General features: G+C 42.3%; 1 protein-coding gene across 4 annotated transcripts in view; it reads left to right on the top strand.

Annotated features, from left to right (window-relative positions):
• robo3 (roundabout, axon guidance receptor, homolog 3 (Drosophila)) overlaps nt 1-17,807 on the top strand; it is a 95,050-nt gene that overhangs the window by 72,988 nt on the left and 4,255 nt on the right. For 2 of the 4 annotated variants that reach the window (XM_030746180.1, XM_030746177.1), the window contains 16 exons: nt 3,034-3,115; nt 3,946-4,114; nt 7,770-7,936; nt 8,074-8,195; nt 8,334-8,550; nt 9,043-9,167; nt 10,124-10,307; nt 10,801-11,052; nt 11,534-11,573; nt 11,847-11,986; nt 12,065-12,346; nt 12,953-13,094; nt 13,603-13,821; nt 14,400-14,599; nt 14,765-14,872; nt 15,474-15,641. In XM_030746180.1, the coding sequence (XP_030602040.1) occupies nt 3,034-3,115; nt 3,946-4,114; nt 7,770-7,936; nt 8,074-8,195; nt 8,334-8,550; nt 9,043-9,167; nt 10,124-10,307; nt 10,801-11,052; nt 11,534-11,573; nt 11,847-11,986; nt 12,065-12,346; nt 12,953-13,094; nt 13,603-13,821; nt 14,400-14,599; nt 14,765-14,872; nt 15,474-15,641 (2,617 nt within the window). The remainder of the gene's footprint in view (nt 1-3,033; nt 3,116-3,945; nt 4,115-7,769; nt 7,937-8,073; nt 8,196-8,333; nt 8,551-9,042; nt 9,168-10,123; nt 10,308-10,800; nt 11,053-11,533; nt 11,574-11,846; nt 11,987-12,064; nt 12,347-12,952; nt 13,095-13,602; nt 13,822-14,399; nt 14,600-14,764; nt 14,873-15,473; nt 15,642-17,807) is intronic. The other 2 variants (XM_030746179.1, XM_030746181.1) reach the window with 1 other exon arrangement.

The following is a 17,807-nucleotide window of genomic DNA, read 5'->3' as shown; positions in this document are numbered from 1 at the left end:
TGTTTTTTCTTCACCAATAGGAACGCTATAACGTGACATAATAGCCATTTGGGGTTTGGCATAGTAACAACTACAGCAACATCAACAGGACGCAGGGTGTCATGGTTGGTGCTGTGTATTTGCTCTGTGTCTGTGACAGCAGAGTTGGAGAAGCAGACTACACACTCACTGTAAAGCTATTATGAAATGTAGGGCACAGACGTAACAGCTCTTAACACACAGGTTAGTGCAGAGTTTCATTTTCAAGTTTATTCCTTTTCTTCCTTCTCTGTTTACACTGCTTTGCTCTGTGTGGATGCCAAAGATAGTAAGCTGTAGTGTGTCCATCTAGGTTGAATAAAAATTTGAAGTGTTCATTATTATTATTATTATTATTATTATGCCAGTTGCCCGGTGCTGACCTGCAGGCAGTTCTTCTCTGCTCCAGAAAACCTTTATGTCACTATAATTTACCAGCATGTCCTCTTATGGTGGTGGTTGCTCAGTTTAGTTTATTACACATCTTGATATGTTATGGCTCATGAGCAGTTTATGTTGCCACCCCATTCGAGATATTTTAGCACCATTTTGACTTTATATTGACAGTTTTTACTCCATGTTCAGTGTTTTAAGTCTGATTTTGAATCTAACACTGAAGATTAGTTTATTTTCAACATAATGAAGGAAAATAAATTGGTGGCTGACCTGATGTGATGAAGCTAAAGTAATAAAAATCATGTTCAGAGGCACTGCTCCCTCAGTGTCACAGTGAAAGATTCCCCAGCGTAGAGACCCCCAACATCTCCCTCTCTTGTAAGCAATTTCACAGCCCGCCTAGCTTTTGGCTCGCCTTTCCAAAAATGTAATAGCTAGCATTCACCTGTGCACGCATGCACGCACGCACACACACACACACACACACACACACACGCACACACACACACACACCTCTTAATTACATCTGCTCATAGTCGGTCCAGAATGCTAAGTAGCTGTTGAGTGGAAAGACTGGCACCCTTAGAAATTTCTAGCTGGTCATTAAAATTCTGTCCTTTGATCCTTGCTCTAACTCTCTCCTCAGATGAGGAATCAGACAAGGAGCATAAAAGCCACCAGCTTGGCTTGAGCTCTGACTCCAGATAGGTCCACTGAGAGCATATCATTTATAGAAGAAAATAAAATAACTCCAATTTGACAACATCTCTAAAGTAGAAGTAAATTAAAACACGTTTTGTTGAGGTATGCAGGAATGAAGATATTTATATGCAGTTAACAATAATTGATTCCTGAGAGAAGCAGATTTTTAATATACTGCTATGAAAGAATAATAGAGAACAGAACAAGATAAATACTGCATTTATTATTCCAATGTCTTAGCAGGAATGTGAGGATTTTTTTAAGGAACTGACCTGTAAATGATAATGAGAATAAATTCAATTGCAGGATGTCACTTCAGATCTGAACAATGCTAATGAATTACCATGTGGCTCAGTCGGCCTTTAAAGTTCACCCATTCCTGGACTACTGTTGTCATCTGAAAGTTGTTCTGTCCATCAGCACACCCGTGATTCTGCGCCATCATCAGCAGGAGGTGTCATTAACAGAAGCACAGCTTTCAGACATGAACATCTTTCCAATAATGTGATGACATCTGAATGTGCTGGGTTTATGGCTTACTCTCTTTTTGGGAAAAGTCTGACAGTAATGTTTATGCAGCACTTTTAACAAAACACAGGTATGAATGTTGGCCAGCAGGCAGGAACAAGTGTCCCCCTCCCTCCCCTCTAAAGAGACAACCAAGAAAGAACTCCAGGCATCAGCAGACTTTTGAGGACATGGGCAGATTTTGGCTGACGTACAATCTGATCAGCATGCTGGTGTTGCTCCATTAACATCATGACAAAGTGGAGTGTTTAATCTGCACGGTGTCTTTTATTTTGAAACTCGATCAGAGTGTCTGTGCTTTTCCTGCGTCTCACTTTCTGCCCTCTTCATCTGCTCTGTGTAGCTTAATGTGGTTTCTGCTTCACGTCTGCTAGAATTACAACCTTTGCTACGAGCACCATCAGTTCTCGTAGCTGCATCCAGCGTAAAAGACAGCACATGGGAAAAACTAGCATGCCAAAAAAAAGACTGAACTCAACCAAACTGTAGCACAAAACAGATTTCTTTATGGTGGAGGAATCACACTTAACTATTTCTTAGGTCTTTGTCCCCAAGTAAGTTGCAGTGATTATCCTGTGGCTACAATAATATGATGTTGCATAAGCAAACCTAGCACAGCAATATGAGGTTGACCTTGTGAATGAAAAGGGGGCTTTCTGGAGAAGCAGATGGGATGTAGACAGTGTTGGGGGGGTGGGGGGTCATGAAAGGTAGAAACGGGCAATAAAAATGTCAATGTTGAAGATGTAAGAAGCTCAAAACATCTTCAGTTAAGTTTAACACTGGCTATCTCTCCTTACTTTGCCACATCACAGAAGCATCTCCAAACACAATTGAGAGCGACACGGGCAGAGAGGTTTCCACTCTTCCTCATGCTCTCAACCATGTGTGCATGGCACATACTGAGTACCTGAATGAAATCGCGAGTAGCCGCAATGTCTGAATGAGAGAATGCTATCCCTGCAGCAGGTGGATGAAGGTAGCAGTGTTCGGTATCATATGTCGGAAAAGTTTTTCAGATATTTATATACATGACTAAAAGATGGTGAGTCTTTTTTAATATATTGGCACAATATGTCTAAAAAAGACTGGTACAATATGCACACTAAAGTATGATACAAATTGACACTAAAAAGCGTATTTTTCTGTAATGTGAAAGTGGAGTGAAGGTGTAGTTACCTGGTTGACTCTGCATTAATAACCTCTCTCTGCTCCAGCAGCTTTTCATCCACACCAACCTCCCACTGCTCAGCACTCTGTGCGCAAACAATCTGGTTGGAGAGATATGACATTTAGTCTCAATCACTAGTAATGGGTGCATTACCATAGTATCACACTCTCACACATGCATGCACACTAAACTAATGATACACATTTTACTGTTGCCAGGAAACAGACTCTGGGGTTTACACCTGCCTGGCTAGCAGCTCCAGTGGTGAGACGAGTTGGAGTGGAGTGCTCACAGTCAAAGGTAAATTGTCTCTGCGTGATTTAAATGCATGCAAATGGAAGCACTATGAAGTGGCTGCATATAACAACACAGAGATGCCGTATGTGACCAGAAAGAGAAGGTCTATGTACATGAAGTGGTGCATAAATATAGTCATCCCGATTGTCACTTCTCTTTCTTATTAATGTGGTTAACTTATCAGCTCTGACTGAGTGTAGGATGTGTGAATTCACTTTAAAAAGCCAGAGTGTAGGTAGTGTTCCTCCTGCCTGTAATTGCTAAAATGAAACAAGTAGCCGGGTCTAATTAAAGCACTTAACCCCTGCTGTTCCTGAACCAACTGCAAGTCTAAATGTCAGTCACTGGGTTGATGAGAGAGAGCAACAGGGATGAAGCAAAGGTGAAAATATGCTGTTGAGCACATTTCAGGTGCAAATGTGAGGTGTCATCTGTCTTAAAGCACCCCCATTGGCTGTGCCCCTTTTTACTTTCTCTGCAGTGTGTCAGGTGTTAGTATATATTTTAAGCAGTAAATATGTGTTTATTTGGCATTAAATGAAGACATAATGACTTAACAAACTGCTTCGATGACACCTAAGTCTGTTATTTGACTATTAGTGTTATAATGGTTGGTTCAGATGTAACAGAAAAATCACATTCTGTTAGAAGTGAGGAGCTCCACCTGCGGCAGTGGTGATGCAAATGCTCAGTCAACATTAGTGGGATTACAGAGAGGACATAATGAAACTAGAGGCAGACGCTATAATCAAATGTGCACTATTCTGTGCCACCTCCCCTGCTTCTCCTCCTCCTCTCTCTCCTCCTTCCCGTTTGCTTTCCTCACCAATCAGAAACCGCAGACGTGTCGGTAGCTCAGGCCACCGAGCCCTTCCAACTACCGGGCCCGCCACACAAGCCCATAGTCACAGATGTGTCCAAGAACAGCGTCTCTCTGACCTGGCAACCCAATGCCCATGAAGGAGGAGCCGCTGTCACTTCCTACATCATCGAGGCCTTCAGGTGAGTTGGCATTGATATGTCAGGCAGGACTGTATGCTCTTTACACATGTGGCTGTGACTCAGGAGGTAGAGAGGGTCATCTACCAGTCGGAGGTTGATGGTTTGATCCCTGGCTCCTCCAGTCTGCATGTCGAAGTATTCTTGGGCAAGATACTACAATATACCTTATTGTACCTTGAGGCAACTGTTTGTTGTGAATTGGCGCTATATGAATAAATCTGAATTGTATTGAATACTAAACTCCAAGTAACCCCTGATGCATCTATCAGAGTGTGCGTGAATTTTAGAAAAAAGCATTTGTATCATTGTGTGATTGGGTGAATGAAGCTTGTAGTAAAAAGTGCTTTGAGTGCTCAGTTAGAGTAGAAAAACTCTGTATCAGTCCATTTGCATTTGCCCCCTTCTTTACTTAGCAGTGGAGCCCTAATTTGCTTTAGCATTTACTGCAGAAGCAGAGATCCTTTTAGAAGGTGAAAACCTTTTCCTTTTGGGAAGCAGAAACTACTGAACTTCTAGGTTTTGAACTCTTTAACGTGACTCCAACTTAATATTAAACCACGAAAGGAAGAACAAAAATCACAGAAAGACTACAGAATACAATGCAGTCAAGTCATCTTCTCCACAGTCTGATTGTCCTGTTTTCCCCCTGTGAGATCACCGTTAGCCAAGACCATCCCTGCTTGGGTGGGTCAGAGGAGGGGGTGTTAACTTACACTCATTAAGGTGGTGCTATCCACCATCAATAATATGCATACTGCATGGCCCAAACACAATAAACAGAGCATGGCTCTTAGTGCTGCTGCTGCTGGTGAGAGAGAGAGTGAGTTTGTTTCCACTCTGAGCTTGAAGGAGGGGAATGTGGGCTATAGCTGTGGGACAGCCTTGTTCACATACTGCAGTCTGTGATTTAGTCTGCTGTAATGGATGCTGGATACTAGCTAAACAGCTAAAGCAATAATAACTCCTAACATTTTCCTGCCTCTTTTTTTTTGCTTGTTTGCTACTAAGTTTCTAACTTTTTAGTTTATGTGTTTTTGTTTACCTGCCTGTCCTCCACTCTGCACTGTGCCCACCCCCAAGCATAGCGAAGTCTTCCACCATCAAACAGTGACTCAAAAAGCTGAGGACAGATAAAGAAGTGTCTCTGCAGACACACAGGCACATGAAGTTTAAAATCAAACAGGCCCTGTACCTGCTCCACACACTCGTGTTTAAGAGGACAGAAAAAGTCAGAGAATAATTTGCACTGGCAGATGGAAACATGAAACTACAGTGAGGCACTTTAAACTAAATAATAATCTGGACATAATGATATTATTAATTTGATGCAATGGGATAACAAGCTGTAAAACCACATTGATTAACAACCTAAAGTCCTCTGTTGTCTTTTCTTCTGTGGCTAATCTGAATCTGAATGAACCTCCACAGAACCCTTCAGGTACCTTCACCTGACAGGAAGTCCACCTTGGATTAATTAGGCCCAGAATAGATTTAGCTAAACAGGACGTGCCTGTTGGATGGAAGGAAGCCTCTAGATGAAGATAGGCAGAGGAAATGTGTCCTTCCAATTTTATAAAGATGGGGACACCAGCAGAGCGTAATCAGATCCAGACGTCCACTGTGGCCTGTGGCAGCGGCAGAACATTTCCGAATAATGCAAACGGATTCTGTGTGAAGCAGCTGGAGGGGACAACTGGGATGTTTACAATAACATTTCCTTGCCTGAGGTACTACAGTTTGTTTGTAGGCGCACAGGGAAGTGCAAGGCCTGTGGCTGCTGTGTGTGGTTATACTGTATGCAGTATAAATGGGGTTTATTTAATGTGCAAAGGCACACTTTCCATTTTCCTGGTGATGCTGTATTAATTTCCCCCTGTGTACAGCTGTGTGTGTATCTCTTCCATCACAAAATTACCTTGAATCCTGTGCACAGGGTGGCTTGTGCTCAAACACAAAATATTTATGAGTCATTTCCCTCTTTGGTCTAATTGTTACAGTTGAACATTAAGGTAGTTCATGGCTGGGGACGCCTTTGTGACTGCCTCTCTGCCAAGGTGACAATAAATTCACAGAGAAACAGGGAGAGGCAGCGGGAGGGATCGTGGTTGGGGGTGTTGGAATAATGCATCTGTCTGGGGTTGCGCCACAAGGCCAAGAACATGCCCTCATTTTATGTGGGCAGATGTGCCTTCTTGCGAGCCCGGTTACATTATTCATCAGGACAGTAAACTGTATCACTGGGAGAAGATCTCTGAAACACAAAGTTATTTGAGCTGGGAAACTTTGCTATAAATAAGTAATATTAGTGTCTTGAAGTGACTGTTATTGTGAATCAGTGCTATGTAAATAAAATTGAATTGAACTGAATATTAGAGGAAGTCAAAAATAGAGCATGCTGTTGCCCAGAGAGCTTCCAGTGCATTGGTTAATTGTGAACCCGCATATCAAATCACCATCACAAAGCACTCCTGACTGCAGTCTGACACTGGTGCAGATGCTTGTTGCTTTTATATGTGAGATATCCCTCTATAATATCATACAGGACAGAAGACATTCTGTTTAACATACCAGAAAAGGATTCTGTAATATACCTGTGTCCTTTAATAAACCCTACACTTTTGCTGTTTTAGATTAGCACATAGTATGAAAGGATTTACAATCATGTTGAAAATCACATTATCTATATGAAGATATATCTATATGAAGATTTCTTGGTAATAGGTTTGCTTTGACATGGTGAAAATCATATAAAGCTTCAGCCACTGTTACATGTGGTTGTCCTTTGTCTAAGATAAAATACAGTAACGTACTATATAATACATAAACAAATAAAATATTTGTTGCCAGTTTACAGGATTGGCTTTATTATAACTATTATTCTAATTCAGTCAGTTCAGTTTTATTAATATTGCTCCAAATCACAACAAACAGTCTCCTCAAGGTGCTTTGTGTTGTAAAGACCTTACAATTAAATTCATATATCACCAGTTCACAACAATATGCATCTCATAGTCCTTGTATTATAATATTGTAGGGTTTGTATCTGACAGAGACCCTACAATATTAGAAAGAACCCACAAAATCTTCAGTGAGCGAGCACGAGGTGGTTAAAAAATAACGTCCTTTTTAGTTGGTATGAACGATTTCTTGGTTAGAATCTGGTGCTGATTATTGCCCGACTTTTGTCAGCCAAGCAGAAAATAATCAGCAGATGATTTAGATTGCATAATAATCTTCAGTTGCAGCTTTTTCAAAAAATAATTAGCTTCACTTCAACCACTTCTTACATTAATGCATGAGTCACTGGGAGGGCACTAAGAGAGTGGTTCCTCTGCTGAGGTCAGAGGTCAGTTTCACAAGAATCTTCCTGGCAGCATAATCAGATCCTTCATTAGATCTTCATCCTCCACTTTTCCAGCAAGTTTCATATGTTCAGCTTTAAAGATGCTGATAGACAAAAAAGCTACAAACTAACGATACTAGATACTTTACTCTTGTTACTTTGAGTACATTTTCCTGATTATATTAATATGATGGATGGATGGATGGATGGATGGTAGTATACTGTCACTAAGTGTGATAGTATTAATATACTATCACACAGTTTTTTTTAAATGAATATCTGACTTTTTTTTCTTCTTCTATCCTGTTATAGCCAATCAGCAGGGAGCACGTGGCAGACTGTAGCCGACATGGTCAAGATGGAGACGCACACCATCACGGGCCTTCTTCCCAACACTGTTTACCTTTTCATCGTCCGCGCTGTCAACACCTACGGTCTGAGCGACCCGAGCCCCATCTCTGAGCCTGTCAGAACACAAGGTCAGCCTGCAGCCCCCTTTCACCAAATACAGCATGACTCACCCAGCACCTGAAGTTGTTAGAAACACTCAGTGCTGTGGGTTAAGGCACTGACAGCAGCACTCTGACGAGCAGAGAATGTGTGCGTTTTCCCTCAGATGTGAGCCCTACGGGTCAGGGAGTGGACCACAAACAAGTCCAGAGGGAGCTGGGAGAAGTGGCTGTCCAGCTTCAAGACCCTGTCATGCTCACAGCAGCTTCCATCAGAGTCTCCTGGACTGTGAGTAGCTCACATCTCTGTTTTACTTGGAGAACAAGGATTCATTTGGTTTCAGCAAACAGAGAAAAATACTCTTGCACTTCCTCCCCTTTGTCGTCTTCTCTCATTTCCCTCCAATGCTGACCTCAATTTTTTCAGGTCGATCGTCAGTCTCAGTATGTTCAGGGCTACCGTCTCTCCTACCGGCCCAGCGGGGGAATGTGGCTCCTCCAGGACATCAACTCCCCCTCGGAGCGCAGCACCGTCCTCACCAGCTTGCTCAAAGGAACTGAGTACGAGATAAAGATCCGCCCTTACTTTGATGAATTCCAGGGCAAAGACAGCAGAACGTTGCTGGTTCGGACTCCAGAAGAAGGTAATAAGTCGGTGAATTAAGAAACAAGTCTGTAATCAAGAAATCTTCAAAGAAAAGTGCTTTAATAAACTGTGCTAGGTTTTCTTTGACACTGCAGGGCCTTTTCATTAGCCTGTATGACACCACATAAATCTGAGTTGTGTTATCTCATTTTGAGGTTAATTTTATGTCCTCTGCAATTTAAGTTCATTTATATTGATCACTGTTTTCATTAAATTCAGCCTCCACGCTGCGATTTTGGCAGCCTGGGGTTCATGTTGGTTGATCCAAACTCCAGATTAAAAACATGGAAGCAGGCGGCATTCGCCATGAGCACTCACGGATTGACCTGCTGCAATAAGGAGCATTATTGACTCATATAGGCTTTCCTGTCCTGCTATAACCACACTTTCATGTTGCTTCTCTTTTATTGCTTTAAGTTTCTGTTAATAATTCGCTGATCAAAATACCCACACATGGAATGACATAAACGTTGTCCTCCGCCTCTCACAGTACCCAGCGCCCCACCCAGAGCTGTAACAGTGGCAACAGTGAAGCTTGGCAACAGCTCCAGCATCAGTGTCTCCTGGGAGCCTCCACCCAGCAACATGCAAAATGGCATCATCCAGGAGTACAGGGTAAGCACACGTCACACGAGTCAAATCACACGTCTGACACTCAGCGGTATTACACTTGTTTTATGTTTGTGTGGAGGTAACGTGAAGGCGGTTTGCCTAACCGCAGAGTGTTTGCTGTCAGATGGAGGCAGTGTAGTGGTACAAGCGGCCTGTGGGCTCCTCTTGCCTGTGCTGTTGTTGGTCCATCAGAGAGCTGTGGAGAAGAGCAAAGTTATAACATACAAAGCGCTGAAGTGAAAATGATGAAAAGTCTCCAGTGCAGTCACTCTCTGTACTTTTCATACTGTAATTTTAAATTTTTGAGGATGTTTTCACACTTCTCCTGTTCTTGGTGAGCTCTGCTGTCGCTCCCTTCCCGATTCTGGCTCACTTGTCAACCAAGCAGCATTCAACCTACACTGCATCCAGCAATGTGCAGCTGGGATTTTGAAGGACTGCATGGAGCGTGTGCAGTGGGTCGGTGAAAACTCCTCTCCGTTTGCTGTCCAAACAGAAATGCATGCGCAGATGGACACGTCTGAGGCACCATAAATTACACTTTAGAGAGCTCAGGTGCTAAATAGTGACACAAAGACATTACACACATCAGGAAAACAGCATAGCTGGCACTCAAGGAGTGCCTTACACACAAAACCTGTACCCAGTGATCTAAATGTTCGATCGATGATCTTCACATAAGAAGATGTAGATAAAAGGAAGCAGTGGGTAATCAGAGGATTGTGGATGTACAGAAGAAGACTAGTCTGATGTGTTCAGGGTAAATGTGAAAAGAAGAAATAAACTCTTAAAGACTTTAAACACAGAGGTTTGGCTACTATACATGGAACAATAAAAATATCTGACTCTGATACAGTTTTGAGCAAATAAAAAATGGCAGGCTATGTTATCTCTGAATCAAGATGTGAATGAGTTTGAAGAATTAAAAAATGAAGGGCAGACTTTCTGTCTCCAAACAGGTTTGGTGCATGAGCAGTGGTGCTGACAACCAGACGCGCTACTACTTTAACAAGACAGTGGACGGAAACACGTTGTCCACGTTGCTGAAAGGCCTGATGCCCGGAGTGCTCTACCAAGTGGAGGTGGCAGCGGTGACCAGCGCCGGGATCGGCGCTCACAGTCAGCCGGTGCCTGTTCTCATCAGTGAGTCCACAAAAATGATGAGAGTGAGACAAATACAGTGTGTTTGCTCAACGTCTTACCATGGATAAAACTGTCTGATGAACGAGGATGAAATTTGGTACAGACACGTTTTCCAGAGGAAGAATCCCAATAAAAACACTGAAGTCCTCCTTGCAGTTCTAGCAATCACATTCCTAAAAGCTCCAACAAAACTAAAGGTGTTTTCATCAGTCTCAAGTGTTACTGGGAATTGTTTATTAGCAAATATTAGTACTGTAGCATAAACTTTGATGATATATAAATATCAGGTTCTGTCATCATCCTCTGTGTCAGGTTCATTTAGGAATTCTAAAGGTAACATGACGTCCATGGTTAAGTTTATTGATTGCTGGGGTCTTTTTGAGTATGAAAACTACATAATATGAAATGCACAAACCAACCAAAAAGAACATGGTTTCAATGGTCTGTTGTTTTTTTCACATTTAAATCTCCTTGTCTTATTCATCTTCTGTAGAAGTGCCAGCTGAACAACCCTCGTTAGCAGGTGGAAGCGAAGGCGATGGTGGCAAGAACAGCGGCGGTGAGGATGGCAGCTTGAGCCTGGCTGAACAGATCACAGATGTGGTCAAGCAGCCGGCGTTTATCGCGGGCATCGGAGGAGCCTGCTGGGTCATCCTCATGGGATTCAGCGTCTGGATCTACTGCCGCCGCAAGAAGAGGAAGGAGCTGAGCCACTACACCGCCTCCTTCGCCTACACACCAGCAGGTAAGGAATGATGAAGATGTGGAATTATGCATTATTCCTGACCTGAAGCTCTCTGCGTCTGCGGTCTGGGATGATACTCTGCGCTTATGAAAGAAGTCATTGAAATTACTCATGAAAGTGGATTCCAGAAAGTTGCCATAGGCGTTTCATATTTAAATACTTTTTTGGAGCCTACAAAATTGTTTTAAATTTAAAAAACTAACAAAAACTCAAAAGCAGTCACAGTGTAATTCACTCCTTGGTTAAATACTCAATACCTCTGTGCATAACTACTGTTCATAAGGTCCTGTTGTAGTTTACAGTCACAGGGTTCAGGGTTCAGGGTTCTTTTGGTTTGTTTGGGTTTTTTTCCACTGACATTTTGGAGGAAATGTGAACAGCTGACATCATGAGAGGAGGATTCCCACTGAACAAAATGTGGGACACAAAAATCATTCATTGTACGTCTCCTGATTACTCCCTTCCTCCCTGTCTTTTGCAGTTGGTTTCCCTCACGGAGAGGGACCGGGACTCAATGGAAGGTAATTGATTTATATCCTATGTTTATATCCTACTAGTGCAGTTCCCCAAACAGGCTCTGCAATAGAAGGATAGGATAGATAGGCAAACACACAGTCATAGGAATTGTATGTGTTATTATGTATCTTGGGTCTCCTCCTTTTTAAAGGTCTGAAACTTTTCTCACTGTCTGCATGCAGCTTTTTCTCTGCTACTCTCTAATTCCATCTGGACACTTGTACCTGCTGTTGTACTGTCCCACTATGCCTTCAGTTAATGCCAGAGTGTCTCTGCAGGCCAGGAGTGCTGGGAGGCAACATGGGCAACTACCCATGGCTGGCAGACTCTTGGCCCACCACCAACCTGGTTCACAATGGCAAAGAGGCCGTCAACTGCTGCCCCTCCAACCACGACACAGCTGAGAGATACTACAATGGTAGGAATGTCTGTTTTTGTGATGCCATGCTTTCAGCAAGCGAGAACTTTGCTAAATGCAGCCTCCCCATCTGTGCAGAAGCTGGCATCTCCAACTACCTGAATCAGACAGAGAAGTACAGCATGGGGGGGTCCACCGAAGGTCCCATCTACAGCACGATTGACGCCACCAGCGAGGATCTGCACAGTTTCACCTACGCCCAGCACAACTCCACCACCCCCTATGCCTCCACCTCCATCATGCCTTTCACCAATCAGACACAAGCGCCATCCCACAGTGGTGAGCAGCAAGATGATGGCCACTGGATCACCCAGCCTGGTCCCTCTGGAGCTCAGTATGCCCAGCTAGACCGCAGCAGCGGTGAGCAAAGATTCAAAAATGTGTGAATTTGACATTTTAAACACACATCTCTTTTTCCTGTAGCTTCAAATATAGGAAAGGGCCTGTCTGTCATATTTTGGCTTTATATTTCAGCGTTTTCTTTTTTATACATTTTAAGTCTACATGTGATGTTTTACAGTCATTTATTTATATTAGACTTTAAACAATTAAACTGCAGCTGCTTTCAGAATCACTTCATCTTTCACGCTTTTTTTTTTTTAAAAGAAAAATGCAAATTATTTATTCAGCTTGTGAGTTGGGAGGATTCCCTGCTTTCCTTGCTCTTATCTGGTAATACAATATTTCTGGGCTAAATTCAAATACCAAAGTTTTTCATTATTTTCTGAGTAATCATCATGACTTTTAATATCTTTTTGTATCTATGCGTGGAAGCAGTTTGGCTAACATGCACTCTAAAAATCACACTTTGCTGCCCCCCGCGTTGCTATTTGTGAGCCACAGGCCTGCTGGGGTATGTGTCAAAATATGCTCATGACAAATCAGCTCATTGTGACAAAACCTCCTCTTCACTTGAATCACAGATTTTTTGTTTTTTAATTAATTAATTCATGCATTTTTTTGTAGGTAAGCCCAAGCAGAAGGCGATGGGTAAGGCTGTCAAGACCCCGTCTCTGACCTGGATGGAGTCCTTGCCCCCGCCTCCGCCCATAGGAGAGCTGAAACAGTGTGAGCAGGATGATGAGCTCCCAGAGAACATGGACCTGGGGTGGGTCACATTCCCGCACCTCCTCTTTCTCAGACACACATCTCTCTAAATTAGTATTACGCTGTTGTATAATCACTTAGAGTTAATGTGGCCGTTAGAGGACACTAACTGTAAAAGCCAGCATTGCTTTTAAGGTTCTGCCCTTAACAACTCAATTATCTCAGCCTTGGTCAACTGCTTTAGTGATTTAGCTGTTTTCTCCAACCTTGAAACACAATTAGCTATGTTCACCCTTAGCACTTGCACTCTGCAACCTCATAGCAAAACTACCATTCAGCATCACTCTCAGCTTAGCCTCCTGCAGTTTTGCCGATGGCGGGGCCCCCTAACTTAAGTCGAGCCTGAAAGAACATGATTAATCTTTAAAAAAGCCTCTTAGCTAGTTGGATTTGAGAGACTGAGAAAACGGGCTGCTCCTCAACAATAACTTTACAACACATCGAGGTAAGATCCATCTGCAGCTGCACGCCGCATCCTCGAGCTATAACCCTCTTCACTGCACATGTAGATCGGAGGAGGAATGGTGTCCACCTCTCCCAGAGAGGACATACCTGATGGAAGGCTGTGAGGACAGACCTTCTCCCCCCCAGAGGAACAACGCCTCCTCTCCAGCCACCTCCTACAGTCACCAGTCAACCGCCACGCTCACCCCCTCACCCCACGAGGACCCTCAAGCCCACCATGACCTCCCCCGTCACAACCAATCAGATGGCCAGCAGTTGTCACGGTATGTGCTTACTGTGGTTGTGTTCATATCTGAGTGCACTTTATGAATGTGTTCAGCAAATGTGCTATTGTGGTATTATTACACATTCTTGGAGTCACATTCTGGCTGTTTTGATGGGAGGTTATTTCAGTTATAATCCCTGGTGGCTAACTTTGGCTAATGTCTCAAAATACCTGAGAGGCAAGTATTTTTAAAATGTATAAATTTAATAGTTCATTTTAACACTGTAGCTTCAAATTGCCTTTTTTGTTTTATTAAGGCAAAACTAAAATATGCATTATATTTTTACAGCAACACTGTAATCACTTGCTACTCCTTTTGGCTAACAGTGGCTGAATTTGGTCATTGTGAGCCAGCTGGCTGTAAATTAGCATATAAATTAGCACTTTAAAAAAAACAATGAAATGTCAATATTAATCATGCCAAGAGAAAAATTACACAATCCAAAAAACAAAAGTAAATCATACAGTTAATTGTATAGCAAACCTGAGTCCTAAACATGCACCTCAACAACAAGATTTAGCTTCTGCTTCAGTTTATTTTTCTCTCCAGTAACATGTTGCCCTCACTTCCCAAAGCAGAAGGTTACCCTGCGGTCCTGTGCCAGTTCCCCAGGCGCCAAGCTCGCCGCTCACCCAGTCCACCCCTAGCCTCTCCGGCCAACAGCATCACAGCTCATCAGAAGTTGGCATGCTGCAGTGCCAGAGTCCTGCCCATCGCTGCCTCCAGAGCCAGGGGCCAGCTCTGAATGAAGACAGCATCAGCACGACTACACCCAGTAAAGTGGCTGACGCGCACATGCAAACACGCCAAATGCACACATACAGAACACAGAGCAGCAGCCGACAAGCAGAAAACTGATTTCAAGTTGTTTACTGTTCGTCATTGAAGTGCTCCATATGTATCATCTCTTTACTATTGATTTTTCCCTTCTCTCTTACAGTGCACAGTCGCTCCTCCCCCACAAATACATGTACTCCTCCCAGCCAAAAATCAAGAGTGAAAAAAAAGGTGTCTAAGACTGCAGCTTACAGAAGAGACATACAAGGAGGTGGGCAGATTCAAATATGTGCTTCTCATAACGTTCCACAAACCTGATGGAGGCGTTCAGGTTTCACATGCTCCTTTGTCAGTGATGAATACAGACTGAATCCAGACACAGATACTTTACATCACCAGCTGTGACTGTGCACAGCTCTGGTACAATGGCGAGATAAGGGGCTAGTGTTCCTAATTATGGATGTGAGTTATAATCTAAGCTCTCAGACTGTTTTTTTCTGCACTCGCCATATGTTTGCTGGATAAGCATGATTATCATCATTGGAGATGATAATAATCTAAAATTACAGTCCACTGTGAATCCATAACGTTGGAAGCAACAAGACATGGCTGCCTGTCTGTAACACAGAACAGGCCTCTTAATAAGTGTTAAATTATTTAAATTTCTACTTTTTCTAAAGGAAAATGAGACTGTTGGTCTCTTTGTTCCCTCAGTGAGACACAACAGCAGCAAAAAAGGAGAAAACTGATAAAATACTGTCATTTATTTGAAACTAAATAATTATTTAACAGAAACCTGAGAGTGAAAATGGAAGTAAAAGTTCTCTTTCTTACATTCTAAACACCCTTTCCCTTCACCTCTTCCTTTGTAGACCTGCCGCCTCCTCCAGAACCACCCCCAGAAGAGGACAGGCTAAAGGACCCCCAGCTGTGCATGGAGGCCAGCAGTGTGACAAACGGCACCCTGTCATCCCTGGAAAGGAGTGAATACAGCAGTAACAGCCACCAGCGGAAAGGTTCAGGACAGAGACACACTGACAGTAAGACCCAGCTTGTCTGTGTGTTGTTTTTCAGCCATAATGCAGTTTGACAAATCAAATTTAGCACAGAGGGTGTGTTCCATTGCAAATGTAGTGCTTTCTGCAGAAGGAAAAGAAAAAACAGAAGAAAAGCCTGCACTTATGTGTTTGGCTGCTGAAGCCTCATCCACATAATGATGCATCCTGACCCACTGCTGCACTGCAGTGTTGCACAGAAGAGTGAAACAGGTCTGTGTGCAACATGTCATTCCTTATAAATGACTTTGCAGCATGAAGCATTCGTGACATAATCAGAAACAAAAGGCGTGCCTCTGAGAATCTAAAAATCCTACATGTAGCCTCCCTGTCTCAGAATATCACTTTTATGAGAAGTCAATATTTTTCCAGAAATAAAAGTAGCTTAATATGTGTTTACTGAATGCATTTGGATGGGAATATATTGGCTTGTGAAGACTCTGTATCTTAGCAAACATTAAACAGTTTTTGCACACATATTATGCTATTATATTATGATATGGTAGTCATTTTCCCAAGGTTGTTATGTTAAAACACAAAAAGTCAAAAAGGCTTCAAAACATAAACACAGAACAAAAACAGTGTTTTTAACAGGTAACTGCTGCTCAGCACACTTCAATTCAGTTTGATTTATATCACTAATTCACAACAGTCACCTCAAAACGCTTTATACTGTACAATATTAGAAAGAAACTCTGTCAATCACACAACCTCATATGAGCAAGCAGTTGGTGACAGTGGGAAGGAAAAACTCCCTTTAAACAGCAAGAAAGCTCCAGGGGAGAGTGGGGAGAGAAGAGAAGTGAAGCCTATAGCAGCATAACTAAGGGATGGTCACCTGGTCCAGCTTTAACTATAATCTTTATTTAAAAAGAAAAGTTTTAAGTCTAATCTTAAAAGTAGCGAGAATGTTTGCCTCCTGATTCCAAACCAGAAGAGGGGTCTGAAAGCTGAAGGCTCTGCCTCACATTCTACTTTTCAAAAGTCTAGGATCCAGGAGTAAACCGGCAGTCTGAGAGCAAAGTGCTCTGTTAGGATAATACTGTACTATGAGGTCTTTGAGATAAGATGGGGCCTGATTATTCAAGACCTTGTATGTGAGGAGAAGGATTTTAAATTCTATTCTAGATTTAACAGGGAGCCAATGAAGAGAAGCCAATATGGGAGAAATCTGCTCTCTCTTTCTAGTCCCTGTCAGTACTCTAGCTGCAGCATTTTGGATCAGCTGAAGGCTTTTCAAGGAGCTTTTAGAGAGACGTGATAGTAATGAATTACAATAATCCAGCCTAAAGTAATACATGCATGAATTAGCTTTTTAGCATCACTCAGAGACAGGATGTTTCTAACTTTACTGATATTGCATAAATGAATGAAGGCAGTTCTACATATTTGTTTAATATGAAGGACATATCCTGGACAAAAATAACTCCAAGATTCCTCACACTGATGCTGGACACCAAGGTAATGCCATCTAAAGTAAAAAGCTGGTTAGACACCATGTTTCTATTTTTAAGGACCAAGTATAATAACCTCAGTTTTATCAGTGGGAAATTAGAAGTCATCCAGGCTTTTATTCCTGTAGTTTCTATCATCTGGCTTCATGGATATATAAAGCTGGGTATCATCTGTATACCACAGCAATGAAAATGTATTCAGTTTCTTCTAATAATATTGGCTAAGGCGAGCATGTATAATGCAAAAACGTATTGGTCCCAGCACGGAACCCTGTGGAACTCTGTAACTAAGGTTTGTGTGTGAAGAGTCTCCATTTACATCCACAAACTGGAATCTGTCAGATAGATATGATTCAAACCGCTGCAGCGCAGCTCCTCTAATACCAACGGTGTGTTCTCACTGTGGTAAAATACTGTGGTCACTGATACTGAACGCTGCACTGAGGTCTAACTGAACAGGCACATAAACATTTTTTTCCTCTAATGGTTAAGATTTTATCTGTGAAGAAATTCATAAAATCATGGCTAGTTAAGGTTAAAGGAATACTTGACTGAACAGAGCTCTGACTCTTTGTCAGCCTGGCTGGTACTGAAAAGAAACCCGAGGTTGTTTCTGTTTTTCTCAATCAGTGACAAATAGTAAGATGCCCGAGCTTTATGGAGAGCTTTTTTTTTGTAAAGAAACAAACTATTTTTC

The sequence above is a fragment of the Archocentrus centrarchus genome, chromosome 14, assembly GCF_007364275.1.
Source record: "Archocentrus centrarchus isolate MPI-CPG fArcCen1 chromosome 14, fArcCen1, whole genome shotgun sequence".
Lineage (NCBI taxonomy): Eukaryota > Metazoa > Chordata > Actinopteri > Cichliformes > Cichlidae > Archocentrus > Archocentrus centrarchus.
Note: the sequence above shows the minus strand (reverse complement) of the source record. Positions and strands in the feature narration are given on the sequence as shown.